Genomic DNA, 13,559 nt, shown 5'->3' on the forward strand with positions numbered 1-13,559 from the left:
CTCTACTGTGTAAAAATGTACAGTCAGACTCAGAGCAGAGGAACTGGAGGATATTACTTATGCGTGCATGTGTGTGAATGTATGTTATTAATACACTGTCATTTTACATGTGTTGTCTCTACGGTACTTTTGCGGATATATGTCCTACTATGGCAGTGGTTCCCAACCTGTGGGTTGGGACCCCCAGGGAGGTCCCCACACGAAGTGAAGTGACAATTTAAGGACTTTTAAGACCTTTTTAATACCAAAAATAAAAAAAGACCATTATTGCATTTAAAGTAATCAACAAACTATAACTGGTCAAACATTGGCCAAATTGTCAAATAATATAAGAAAAAAAATAGCCAATCTACAAGCTCACAACGCCTCGCACACGTGATCACATATGATTATTTTGGGGGTCGCAGCCAGAAAAGATTGAGAACCAATGTTCTATGTGTGTTTGTGTTGTGTGTGTGTGTGTGTGTGTGTGTGTGTGTGTGTGTGTGTGTGTGTGTGTGTGTGTGTGTGTGTGTGTGTGTGTGTGTGTGTGTGTGTGTGTGTGTGTGTGTGTGTGTGTGCGCGCTCACCAGAGTGAGCAGAGTCTGGTGTAGACCTGTAGCCCTGTGTGGGGCTCCGTGGTGACAGGTTGTGTGTGGGCGACCCGGGGCCGCTCTCCCCAGAGGACAGAGAGCGGTTGAGGGAGGACAGGCTGCGGCTGGTGTGGAGGAGAGACGCCTGCTTAGTGATCTTCCTGAACAGAGACGTCCTCTTCTTACTGCTGCTGCGGAACAAAACACACACGCACACGCACACACACACACACACACACACACACACACACACACACACACACACACACACACACACACACACACACACACACACACACACACACAGAGTACTGTAAGACAGCATGTATACAATGTAACCTCGTTCCCAGACGTTTCTCATCTCACCAAGAGAAAAGCCTGGAAAAAAACTACAGCTAAAATCTAAAATGACAGATGCTTTCCCGGTCTTAATGGGTTAAGCAGGGAGGCATTGGGTCCCATTTTTAGTCTTTGGTACAGTATGACCTGGCCAGGGATTGATTCCGATTGAACCCGACCTACTAATCTCAAGGTGGACAACAGGGGTAAACCACAACTGGTTTGGTACTTTCAGTACTACAATTTCAGTAAAAGTTCGTCCAGCGTTCATAAAATGTACTAATCTAATCTAATTATCCAACTAAATGGATAAATGAATTAATTACAATCCACACTGAAGGGAGTCCATGTACAATGTGTCCTATAGGAACGAGGGGTAAGCACGCACATCCTAAAACAATTAATCGGGTGCTGGACAACAATACGTACATCAGGAAAAGAGGGGAAGTCCGAACACCGTTTTAGCTCCCAGTAGAAAAGTTGTATCTAGGCAACGTTTCGACCGCAAATGGTCTTCATCAGGTCTGATACTGTACATTACATGGCAAGCCGTGTTAAATGCAGGAGTATCCTGCTGTGTCCTACCTGTCCTGTCCCTCTTTGGTCTTGGTCTTCTTGTTGCGTCGGGCCATCTTGGACTTGTGGCCGATCTTCCGGGCCGGGCCTATCTTGATGGTGGTGTTCTCAAACGGAGTGGCAGAGATGGACACCTTACCGCCACTCTGAGGGGATGACGGAATGATTAAACGCACGTGCTTAATTATCCTTTTGCAGTACAGTATGTACGCCTGTGTGGAGTTATTTTACAACATACACAAAAATGTGAGTCCGTTATTTGAAGTGCACTTTGTGAACATGTACGTGTGCATGCCATGCATGTATGAGTGATCACTTTGCGTTGTGCACAAAAATGTTGAGTTCAGCTCAGGAACGCACAGACAGCATATTATACTGAATAAGAGGAGACAGAGCAGTTCTGTTCAGAATAGGAAAAATTGAAACACTAATGATGGTGGCATTGACAATGTGACACAAAACTGTCTGCAAATTTGTCAAAGTATTTTTGTCGTCATATCATTAAGAAAATCTGCCAATAATAGACTTCTGAATGTTGTTACATTAATACAAAGACAAGAGTCTTGTCTCATTATTCAGAAGATGGCACCAGAGTGAACAGACTTTAATAATAGTCGCGAACACACTGAGTGAGTGGGTGAGTGAGTGAGTGAGTGAGTGAGTGAGTGAGTGAGTGAGTGAGTGAGTGAGTGAGTGAGTGAGTGAGTGAGTGAGTGAGTGAGTGAGTGAGTGCCTGAGTGAGAGAGAGAGAGAGAGAGAGAGAGAGAGAGAGAGAGAGATCCATACCTTAAGGATAAGCTCCACCACCTCAGTGTGCACTAGACCATGGACTGGCTCTCCGTTGACATGGGTGATGAGGTCTCCCTCTCTCAGCCCTGCCTCATCGGCTGGGCCCCGTTCCTCTACATTCTGATGGAGAGGAGGGGAGAGAAAAACAGGATGATGGAGAGAGCAAAGTGGGGGGAAGTGGGGAGTGTAGGCAGGCAGAGAGAGAGAGAGAGAGAGAGAGAGAGAGAGAGAGAGAGAGAGAGAGAATGTAAGATGGGATGAGGGAGGCGAGATGTCAGGACTGAGGCAGTTGTGGTGCTGTTGTTTACTGCCATCTTGTGTCAACAAAAAGCATTTTAATCTTTCTCTTATCTCTCTCCCCACTCTACTGGGAGAACAATGAACTAATATGATTTCATGTAAAATCTGTGTAATCTGTATAATATGATAACACATCCCTAGGGTAATAATGAATAATTAAATTTGGGCAATTATGTAGATCACAAATAAAAGAAACTTGTATGTATTCCTAGTATAAAAAGAGAAAACTCTGTTGGACTGCATCCATTTTCTCCTCCTGGGTTGGCCAATCAATCTTATATTGCACATGGGCATTGAGCATTGGCATGGGCAGGGACTGACACAGCTGATTTAAAGCCAACTTTGAACTGTTTATTTGCATTTTTGGCAAGTCTGCATGTGCCGCACACATCCCTGGAAGTCTGCATGTAGTTGGGGCACATGAATCCCTGTTATGGAGCAGTGATAATTGTTTATTTGCATAGCACCCTTTAGGGTATGAATAAATCAGTATATAACGGTACTTCTGTGGATTACAAATGAGCTAAACTCACTTGTAATTAATGATACTCATGATTTAAAGGTAGGGTAAGTGATTTACTTTGGTTGAAATAAGTGTTAAATATCTCTCTATTCTGATAGTACTCATTGCTATAGAGTGTTTATTCAGTAAAAGGAGTCTCCCATGTCTCTCCAGCTCTTTATTAAACAGAAAATGCATTTTCAGTGCTCTCTCCTGATTGGCTTAAATGTTGTCACCTACCTGAAAATGTACTATATTCTGTTTACTAAAGAGCTGGAGGGACCCCTGTGACCGAACAAACGCTCTGTAGCAATGATTACTATCAGAATATAGTACTTTAACCTTTTTAAGAAAAAAATATCACTTACCCTCCCTTTAATTGATGTAAGACTTTTCATAAGCAGCTCAATTTGATGTACAGAATTGAATAAAGTACATTATAAAACAAAATAAGAATTGACAATGGTATTGTCATCACACTGATGGCAGTGTGTGTATGCCACTCACCCAGACCATGTGGTGTACAGAGTAGATATCCGTGTCGCCCATGTACACGCGGATGGCCCTCAGGGTGAAGCCGTACTTCTTGCCCGCCCGGTGGATGGTTATGGCAGGCTTCACGCTGCACACAGCCGGGGACAGGTCCCTGCTGGGAGACGAGTCCCTCGATGACGGGTTGGAGGACAGGGAGTGAGGAGACATGGGGCTGGCCAGTGGAGAGGCTGCGTGGTGGTCTGAGGGAGACGCAGGGAGAGGGAGGCTTTGGTCAGAGGGATATACTGTGCAGTTTGCCACACACACACACAGATACACTGGGGCTGCAACTATCGATTATTTTCTTAGCCTTGTATCGATTACTTTTTTGGTTAATTGAATAATTGAGAAGCACAGGTTTTAATCAAATATATAAACAGTATATATATTTTATATAAATTATTTTTTAATCCACAAAATCAATTAGTATGCTTAATTTAGCCCTATTTTGTTCTTTGTCGTACAATGGTGTCATGAGAAAATAGCGGAAATATCTGATCTGATTGTAGATCGGCTATTTTCTCTATTTTCGAAAATCATCATTTATATATATATTTAAATGTATTTATTAAATCAATTAACTTTTGCACCCCTAACACACACACACACACACACACACACACTAACCTGAGGGTATCATGAGAGACAGCGTAGTGGCTGAGGCTGACTTGATGACCTTGTTGAGCGGTCTGGAGCTGGGCGTGCTACTGTGTTTGTCCGTGTCTCCGGAGAGCAGCCTGTGACGGGCCCTGCGCGCGGCCAGGTCGCTTATGGCTTTAGGGGTGGACACAGAGCTGCTGCCGCTGCTCTCCGGGGTTCCAGAAGCACCTCCGCTGGCACCACGATCACACACATCACCTGAACTACCCGCTGGGGGGGGGGGGGGGAGAGAGAGAGAGAGAGAGAGAGAGAGAGAGAGAGCGGGGATGTGCAGGAGAAATGACAGAGAGGTCACACGAGGTCATCAACTGCGGCTGACATTGAAGAAGTGCGTCGATTTTCACATTCTGCAGAATGCGATCAATAGCATGCAATTGCTGCCGCCGAGATTATGCAATCAATATTACTCATGCAGTATCATTTTGCCTAAACTGCGTGCTCAGCATATCCACACACTATTGTTACCCTGTCTAACGCTTATCATTTACCATCACGACTCTTGTTACACTGGACCCTGGCAATCGGGTACTTGCTATTTCTCACATACTGCTATTAATGTACATCCCATAATACTTTAAAATACGTTAAAATGTTGACAATGAACTTAATATACTAAGTATACTGTACTATTGTGTATAATGTCTACTACTGTGTAATGTTACTATTACTTTTCTAGAATAAACCATTTTGTTCTATTTTTCGTTTTGCATATGGATATTGCCTGCTTGGCACCTATAGCACGGCTGTCCACCCTGGAAGGGTGTCCCCTCTTTTGTGATCCTTCCTTTTTAATTTTGAGACAAGGTTTTCTTTCTCGGTTTCTTTGTTTTTCCTGGCCTGACAGGGAGTCTAAGCCTGTTTATTTTTTTTGTTAAATGTGGGCCTGTCAAGCCCTTTCAGACTGTAACAGTGATTACTTGACTTGACTAGAATTAGTTTCTTTGTCAAAGTAAATCCAGTCAAGTGCATTCTCTGATTCTGCTTTGGATTCAGTACTGTAGTGATATGTGATGGACATGTCCTGATCCAGGCAGTACTGACGTGTGAGCGTGGTCCTGCTGAGCTGGCTGGAGGCAGGGACAGGTGTGGTGGGAGAGTCATCCAGCTTCAGCTCCCTCTCCACAGGCAGCTCTGGGATGGACAGAGGCAGCTCCTCACTCCGCGGGCCCCTCACTGCGCTCTGGCCGAGCAGGCTGGGACTCTTACGGCTGCCAGCTGGTCCTAAACAGACGAGCACAAATACAGTATGGGTCAAACACGGACAGTGCATTTAGTCACCACAATTGGCAGAGAGAAAACATTGCCTTTGTATGTTCCTGCAAACCCATATCAACGTGTCAAGGCAGGCGCCCCGTCAGCAGCGGGCATGCGCCCTCTCAGTGCCATTCCAGTTGCATACCAACAGACACATAATAGTAAAAAACACGTTCTCTATCAGTTCAAATTCAATTAAGGAATCTAGTCAATATGGTCCACATCTGGAAATGTTGATGTGCAATTTTTTGGGGGTTAAACAATATACACAATCTATGTACTACCTTGTGATTTGCAGAAACGTACAGTACCGACGTTTTTCTGGCGATCAGGCTGCATTTAGTTACTGGATGCAAAGCAAAGCAGAAGTGCATTGTTTCAGTGATGCGGTATAGTACCTTGCCCCGGTCCTTCCTCCTCCAAGGAGATGGCGAAGCGCGGCATCTCGATGATGGCTGAGCAGCAACGCCTACGCACGGTCAGCGGGGGACTGGAGTCGCTCTCAGTGTGGGACGATTCAGACACAGACAGACGCTTACGCAGGCTGGGGGGATACAGACTGGTCAGTGTGCAGTTAAGCATGGATGTGTATACACACACACACACACACACACACACACACACAGACACACACACACAAATACATACACACACACTCTCTTTCAAATGCATGGAGGCCACAGACTCAATCACACCATATTACTATAAAGCGCCTCCAGAAACCTAATTTTAGCTTATGTTAAGGCGGCCGCGTCTTGGTGATTTTGAGAAGTTTCAATATTAGATTCCCTAATAGATATCTGAATAATTAAAGCATAGTACCACAAGAGTCATCCTGCACAAGACACGCATACGTCACTCACTCTACATTTGTTCTCAATAAGTAATGTGAACCCAGTGAATTATTTAGAGACTGTACAGTTAAAAAAAAACTTGTGGTGGGGATCAGATGAAATCTGCCCCCCCCCAAAAAAAAAGCTTTAACCACTTAACAGGGCATGAAATCCTAGGCCAATTGTGTAGTTTATTTTCCTATACAGTTTAAAAACTACAGCAGGGTAAAACATGTAGGCTAACAAGCAATGCAGCTGCATAATACAATTTAAAATGGTTGTGTTAGATTTAGGTGAAGGTTTTATTCTTTTTTACTTTCTACAATAGAAAGAATTGGGAGGCCAGGGTTAACGTGGTGAACATGAACTCACATCTCTGGAGATCCCACCAGCCAGGAGCGGTCTCTGGACTTGAGGCCGCTGAGGCTGTCGATGCGTTCCCCACCCTCCTCACTGAGGCTGCGCTTGGTGGGGGGAGGGGTACGCTTCTCCTCGTGGAGGGAAAGACGTTCCATGCTGCTGTACACCTGCACACGTACACACACACACACAGAAAATGTAACTTGTAAAGGAACAACCTCTAACTTCTAAACTATCATTATGTTAAATGATTAGAAGTCATTGTGTCTCGTACGACTATCTGCTCAGGCCAGCTTAAAATTAACCCATTAAGACCTGAGGTTGATTCTAGAAATGCCTTCTAAATCAGTAGTTCTCAAACTTTTCCGTGCCAAGGACCACCAAAATGATATGTATTTGGCCACGGTCACCCATCTGAAAATGTTTTGTGCCAGGGACCCCCAGAAGAATAGCAGATGTACGCTTAAGCTTGCAGCACGGCACAAAGTGACGCGCTGTGAGTTTGTAGATCTGCTATTATAGCGAACGCTAAAATCTAAATTGACACAGATGCTTTCCCGGTTTTACTGGGTTAAAAGTTAACACACTAGTACGAACTGAAGAGCAACAGTGTTTGTTTGTCTGCTACAGTCAGAACATTGTGTGTGTGTGTGTGTGTGTGTGTGTGTGTGTGTGTGTGTGTGTGTGTGTGTGTGTGTGTTTGCGTACTTTGCTGAAGCGAGGAGAGCAGGAAGAGAACTGCCGTAGCTCCACATGTTCATCATCGTTGGTGTCCTCCTCTTCCTCCGAGTCCACGTGGTGGTACTTGTCTGAACGAGCTGTGCACACACACGCACACACATGCACAAATTAACCACTTAAACCGTATATACTTCGTCTCCCAGTGGTCTATACTCCCACCTCCCTCAGTTTTTCCCTCTACACCAATTCTGTTCACTGAAAACAGCCTATTTATCATATGCCCACAATAAGACCCCTAGGGTTCATGTGGTTAAGACAAGAGACTAAATTAGTGCACAATATATAGTATATATAACACATTATTTGATATATTCCTGCATATTATATATATACATAAATACACACACAAATCAGTGTTCTGCTCAGCTCTGAACTGCGTACAGTCATGTGCACTTGTTAACAGAGTGTATGGTGTAGAGACACACTGATAGATGTGAGCTGGGCTCATTAGGCAGGAGAGGTGTGTGTGGTATAGGCAGACAGACAGGCAGACACGCAGACACCCACACACACACAAACACACAGGACACGAGACACATACTGTCAAAGTAGCTGGTGTCGTCCTCCGACTCTAGCTGTGGAATGAACTCTGCCTTCTGCCTCAACAGACTGTTCCAGTCCAGCTCTGTGAAGAAGGCATGCTGCTTCACCTCATATGCACTGCCTGCACACAGGAAGAGAGGACCACGGTGGGAGAGGAGGCGGAGAGTGGAACAAGGGATGGAGTGAGGAGTGATAAAGAAAGAGAGAGGGAGAAGGAGGTTAGACTTGATTCCCTGGGAAAAACAGAGACACTGTTAATGTCAAGCTACAATTGGAGTTTACTTATTGTGGCAGTAGGATTTAAATGTCAATGTGTGCCTTTGTTTGTCACACATTGATATTTGTCGTCTTATTATACATCATCGCTGTCGACCAGAAACCTTGTATCTCCATATATAATCTTTTAATGTTTTTTCATACTTTGTCCTATGACAGTATCATGCAAAAGTAGCAAAAACACCTATTTTTGAAAGTTTTTGAAAGTTTCCATCTACTGTATAAGGACATGCCCAAAATAGCTAAACTAGATTGAAAGTGGTTACATCTGTGTTACGGCTGGCTGTAAAAATCTGCAGGAGGAGCGAGATCCGATACCGACCTCGACGTTGCCATGCCATCGTCGAAACGCTACTGACGGCGTCGGTAACGTCGCGACGCAACCGACCGAACAACCGACGGTCAGTAGCGTCGCGACGCAACCGACCGAACAACCGACGGTCAGTAGCGTCGCGACGCAACCGACCGAACAACCGACGGACCGACCGAACAACCGACGGACCGACCGAACAACCGACCGACCCGCGGAGTCCTTCACGCACCAGGCAACGTCAATTTCCATCCGATCCATCGACCTTATCTGCGCTCTTCTGGCGCAGCCCCCCCCCCCCACCTGTCCCCCCCACCTGCGTGACCCCCCCCCCCCCGGGACCCCCCCCCGGGACGCCCCCCCGCCCAAGGGGTGGATAGTAATAATTGTATATTTTGCGCATTTGATCCAGAGTAGTTGAGATTTGATTCGGCCATATCTTTCTGAATGTAACTTGTATTTTTATAATTGTATTTTTTATATGATCTGTAAAGTTTATATTTTCATTTGCTACCAGGCATGAATTCATTATAATTTATTATATATATTTTTCCTTATTTTCTTTCTTTATTTACACGTGCGTAATAAACGAAGCATTTTGAGATTTCATCCGCCCAGATCTTTATGAATTTTACTTGAATTATTATAATTTTAATGTTTATATGATCCGTACATTTTATATTTTCATGTGGTATCAGGCATGAATTTATTTTATTATTTTATTTCATGTATTTACATGCGCGCAATTACACGCATCTAACTATTGGACTCAGCTCTGGGGACACGGTGCGGCTGCAGAGTTTACCTTGCAACATATATGATAGAGCAACTTAAGTGCCTGCAGAACTTAATAATATAAGCACACTTATTCTCCAGGCAGACAGACAGAAACAGTCTGTCTGTCTGTCTGTCTGTCTGTCTGTCTGTCTGTCGGTATATTATGTTACGAGCGACCAGAGTCGCTGTCCTGGCGGAGACCGCGGAGTCCTTCATGCCACCAGGCAACGTCAATTTCCATCCGATCCATCGACCATATCTGCGCTCTTCTGGCGCAGCCCCCCCCCCCCCCCCCCCCCCACCCACCGGGACCCCCCCCGGACCCCCCCTCGGCCCAGGGTTTCACTCCTAATAATGTTATATTTTGCGCATTATTGACACAGAGGTTGAGATCTGTCATTCATTTCCACGCGCGTATACGCACGTATCTATCTATCTATCTGTCTATCTATCTATCTATATATCTATCTATCTATCTATCCATCTGTCAATTAAACTATCATCTGTCACAAGGGTTTTCAGCCCAAGGACCCCCTAGCTGAGAGAAAGATTAAGCAGGGACCCCCTCTATATTGTATGTTTTTGTGGGTTTAGGGGCGGGCAGCTGTAGGCAAGCGGTACATTGCTGGAGATAGACACACACACACACACACACACACACACACACACACACACACACACACACACACACACACACACACACACACACACACACACACACACACACACACACACACACACACACACACACACACACACACACACACACACACACACCCTGACATGCGCTCAGACACGCGCTCAGTCATTTCATCAACGGCGTTAAATGGTGATTGTAGATTAATAACCAGGCTACTATTATGACTCATACAGAACATTTAAATAGACAGAAGAGCTTCTCCAAAAATATCGGATTTCCTCAAAACGTCCCGCTGATGCGTTGTGAGCTTGTAGATCAGCTATTTTTGGGCAGCAAAGTGAAGGAGAAATTACAGCGCATGATGCGCGCTGATCCGAAAGTTACATTTCAACATGTATCATTTTATTGAGTATTAATCAACTCATAATTAATACACAGAAGTAACATAGACACTTCAGAGATGAGTTATAGGTTAAAACTGAATCTCTCCAAATGCTTGGACACTAAATAAAGTAGTGCCAATTGCTTTCGTGAAAGGACATACAAGACAGATGTAATAATAAACTTTTATTTGATTTAATGATAATGCACGGTAACTTTGATGTTGGTTGGGGTAATTAATGACTATAGCAACATGTCATCCCGACCCTATTTACCAAGTTAATTCATTCAGGAAATATTAGTAGCCTATAATATTTAGAGAATACATTTTATTGACATTAAAATAAAATAAATATAGCTGCTGTCGATTCGACTCAGGGACCAAATAATAATAATATATAATATATAATAATAATAATAATAATAATAATAATAATAATAATAATCCTTGAATAGCCTCAATTTCTCCACCATAATATACTCAGACACATCCACAAGCAGATCTAGAAGCTCGTCTCAAAGCGCAAGACGTTGTGAGCTTATATAGAGGGGGTCCCGGCTTCATCTCTCTCTCAGGGGGTCCTTGGGCTGAAAACCCTTGTGACAGATGATAGTTTAATTGACAGATGGATAGATATATAGATAGATAGACAGATAGATAGATAGATACGTGCGTATACGCGCGTGGAAATGAATGACAGATCTCAACCTCTGTGTCAATAATGCGCAAAATATAACATTATTAGGAGTGAAACCCTGGGCCGAGGGGGGGGTCCGGGGGGGGGCCCGGTGGGTGGGGGGGGGGGGGGCTGCGCCAGAAGAGCGCAGATATGGTCGATGGATCGGATGGAAATTGACGTTGCCTGGTGGCATGAAGGACTCCGCGGTCTCCGCCAGGACAGCGACTCTGGTCGCTCGTAACATAATATACCGACCGACTGACAGACAGACAGACAGACAGACAGACTGTTTCTGTCTGTCTGCCTGGAGAATAAGTGTGCTTATATTATTAAGTTCTGCAGGCACTTAAGTTGCTCTATCATATATGTTGCAAGGTAAACTCTGCAGCCGCACCGTGTCCCCAGAGCTGAGTCCAATAGTTAGATGCGTGTAATTGCGCGCATGTAAATACATGAAATAAAATAATGAAATAAATTCATGCCTGATACCACATGAAAATATAAAATGTACGGATCATATAAACATTAAAATTATAATAATTCAAGTAAAATTCAAAAAGATCTGGGCGGATAAAATCTCAAAATGCTTCGTTTATTACGCACGTGTAAATAAAGAAAGAAAATAAGGAAAAATATATATAATAAATTATAATGAATTCATGCCTGGTAGCAAATGAAAATATAAACTTTACAGATCATATAAAAAATACAATTATAAAAATACAAGTTACATTCAGAAAGATATGGCCGAATCAAATCTCAACTACTCTGGATCAAATGCGCAAAATATACAATTATTACTATCCACCCCTTGGGCGGGGGGGGCGTCCCGGGGGGGGGTCCCGGGGGGGGGGGGGGGGGGGGTCACGCAGGTGGGGGGGACAGGTGGGGGGGGGGGGGGGGGCTGCGCCAGAAGAGCGCAGATAAGGTCGATGGATCGGATGGAAATTGACGTTGCCTGGTGCGTGAAGGACTCCGCGGGTCGGTCGGTCGGTCGGTCGGTTGTTCGGTCGGTCCGTCGGTTGTTCGGTCGGTTGCGTCGCGACGCTACTGACCGTCGGTTGTTCGGTCGGTTGCGTCGCGACGTTACCGACGCCGTCAGTAGCGTTTCGACGATGGCATGGCAACGTCGAGGTCGGTATTGGATCTCGCTGTCTCTCAAAATCTGTCTGTGCGTTTTATAAATATTTAACCAACTAAAAGTATTAACACGATCTGACTAAATAATAACTACATTGGATCTATTAGAACACAGATTAGTTTTCCATTTCCTGAAAAGTAATGGTTTTAGACACACAACGTAGTTTTTCGCCAGACAGCCGCGATATGTTGGACATTGTCAGCACAGCCAGGTGGAAACTGCCATACCAACATGTCACTGCACATACTTGCTTGAGCATGTGATGAATGACACCTATTGAATCTGTGTGTGTGTGTGTGTGTGTGTGTGTGCGTGCGTGCGTGCGTGCGTGCGTGCGTGCGTGCGTGCGTGCGTGCGTGCGTGCGTGCGTGCGTGCGTGCGTGCGTGTGTTACCTGTGCCCAGTCTTTCTAGAGGGTTCTGTCTTAAAAGTTTGCAGATGAGGTCTTGGGCTTCTTGTGGGAGAGCCTCCTCCTCCTCTGGCCAGATGATCTCATCTACAGTCCAACACACAAAACAGAGTTGAACAGGAATTTCTGTGACTAAAAACTGCTAAGTTAAAAAGCAGAAGAACTCAGGAGGGTGCTGGGGGGGAATACTATACAATCTGCTAGAAGGCTAACAATACAGCACCCATGCACGGAGGCACTTAGACCTTACCTACACACGGCATAAATATGGACAGAGACACGCTCATAAAAAAAGATATACAAAATCAATGGGAGTTTATGATCATTGATTTGCCCTTTCATCAAAAGGAAATCAAAGGGGAACAGAACGAACAGGGAAAATCACAATCGATTTCATCTCTTGTAAGTCATGCCTCTGCATGTAGAAGATGGAACAGCGTCTCCATGTCTCAACCATTTCTAATGATTAGATCATGTTATGTGTGGTCTCTCACCGCCTCCCCCCTCCCCCCCACCACTACGCTAGCTAGATAGAAAGACATTAATAATGAAATACAGCCTCTGTAATGCCTATATTGAGTAATGGATACAACACAACATTGCACTTCCAAACTTTGTTTTAGCTCTAGGGACACATATTTCATAAAATGAATTAACTTGTGATGCTGATAGATAGGATGCAATGTAATCTTGTTAAAGCTAACCTGATTTATTTAATTCAGCATACCTTACACTGCAATTCCTCGGGTAGACCTTAGTGACGTCACACCGCAATATGTTGCCTTGTATGCCCTTTCTGCGGAAAACTATAACGTTCCCTCAAATTGCCCTATTGGGACCCCCCTTTCCCAGAATGATATAGCCTCTTTTCCACCACACCATAGAACGGTTCTGAGAATGGTTAATAACCATTCCAACGGTTTGGTGCTGTTAGACGGGGAAC

The 13,559-nt window shown here is 44.4% G+C and overlaps 1 protein-coding gene across 15 annotated transcripts in view; it reads right to left on the reverse strand.

The window, feature by feature from the left end:
- Positions 1-13,559, reverse strand: part of mast2 (microtubule associated serine/threonine kinase 2) — a 206,502-nt gene that overhangs the window by 7,853 nt on the left and 185,090 nt on the right. For 11 of the 15 annotated variants that reach the window (XM_084065797.1, XM_084065801.1, XM_084065800.1 and 8 more), the window contains 11 exons: positions 12,602-12,703; positions 8,002-8,124; positions 7,428-7,537; positions 6,732-6,886; positions 5,925-6,070; positions 5,314-5,493; positions 4,240-4,482; positions 3,586-3,812; positions 2,274-2,396; positions 1,497-1,633; positions 570-763 (listed from right to left, as the gene is read on the reverse strand). In XM_084065797.1, coding sequence (XP_083921923.1) covers positions 570-763; positions 1,497-1,633; positions 2,274-2,396; positions 3,586-3,812; positions 4,240-4,482; positions 5,314-5,493; positions 5,925-6,070; positions 6,732-6,886; positions 7,428-7,537; positions 8,002-8,124; positions 12,602-12,703 — 1,740 coding nt within the window. The remainder of the gene's footprint in view (positions 1-569; positions 764-1,496; positions 1,634-2,273; positions 2,397-3,585; positions 3,813-4,239; positions 4,483-5,313; positions 5,494-5,924; positions 6,071-6,731; positions 6,887-7,427; positions 7,538-8,001; positions 8,125-12,601; positions 12,704-13,559) is intronic. The other 4 variants (XM_084065795.1, XM_084065796.1, XM_084065793.1 and 1 more) reach the window with 1 other exon arrangement.

This window comes from Gymnoscopelus microlampas (genome assembly GCF_963454915.1).
Source record: "Gymnoscopelus microlampas genome assembly, chromosome: 9".
NCBI lineage: Eukaryota > Metazoa > Chordata > Actinopteri > Myctophiformes > Myctophidae > Gymnoscopelus > Gymnoscopelus microlampas.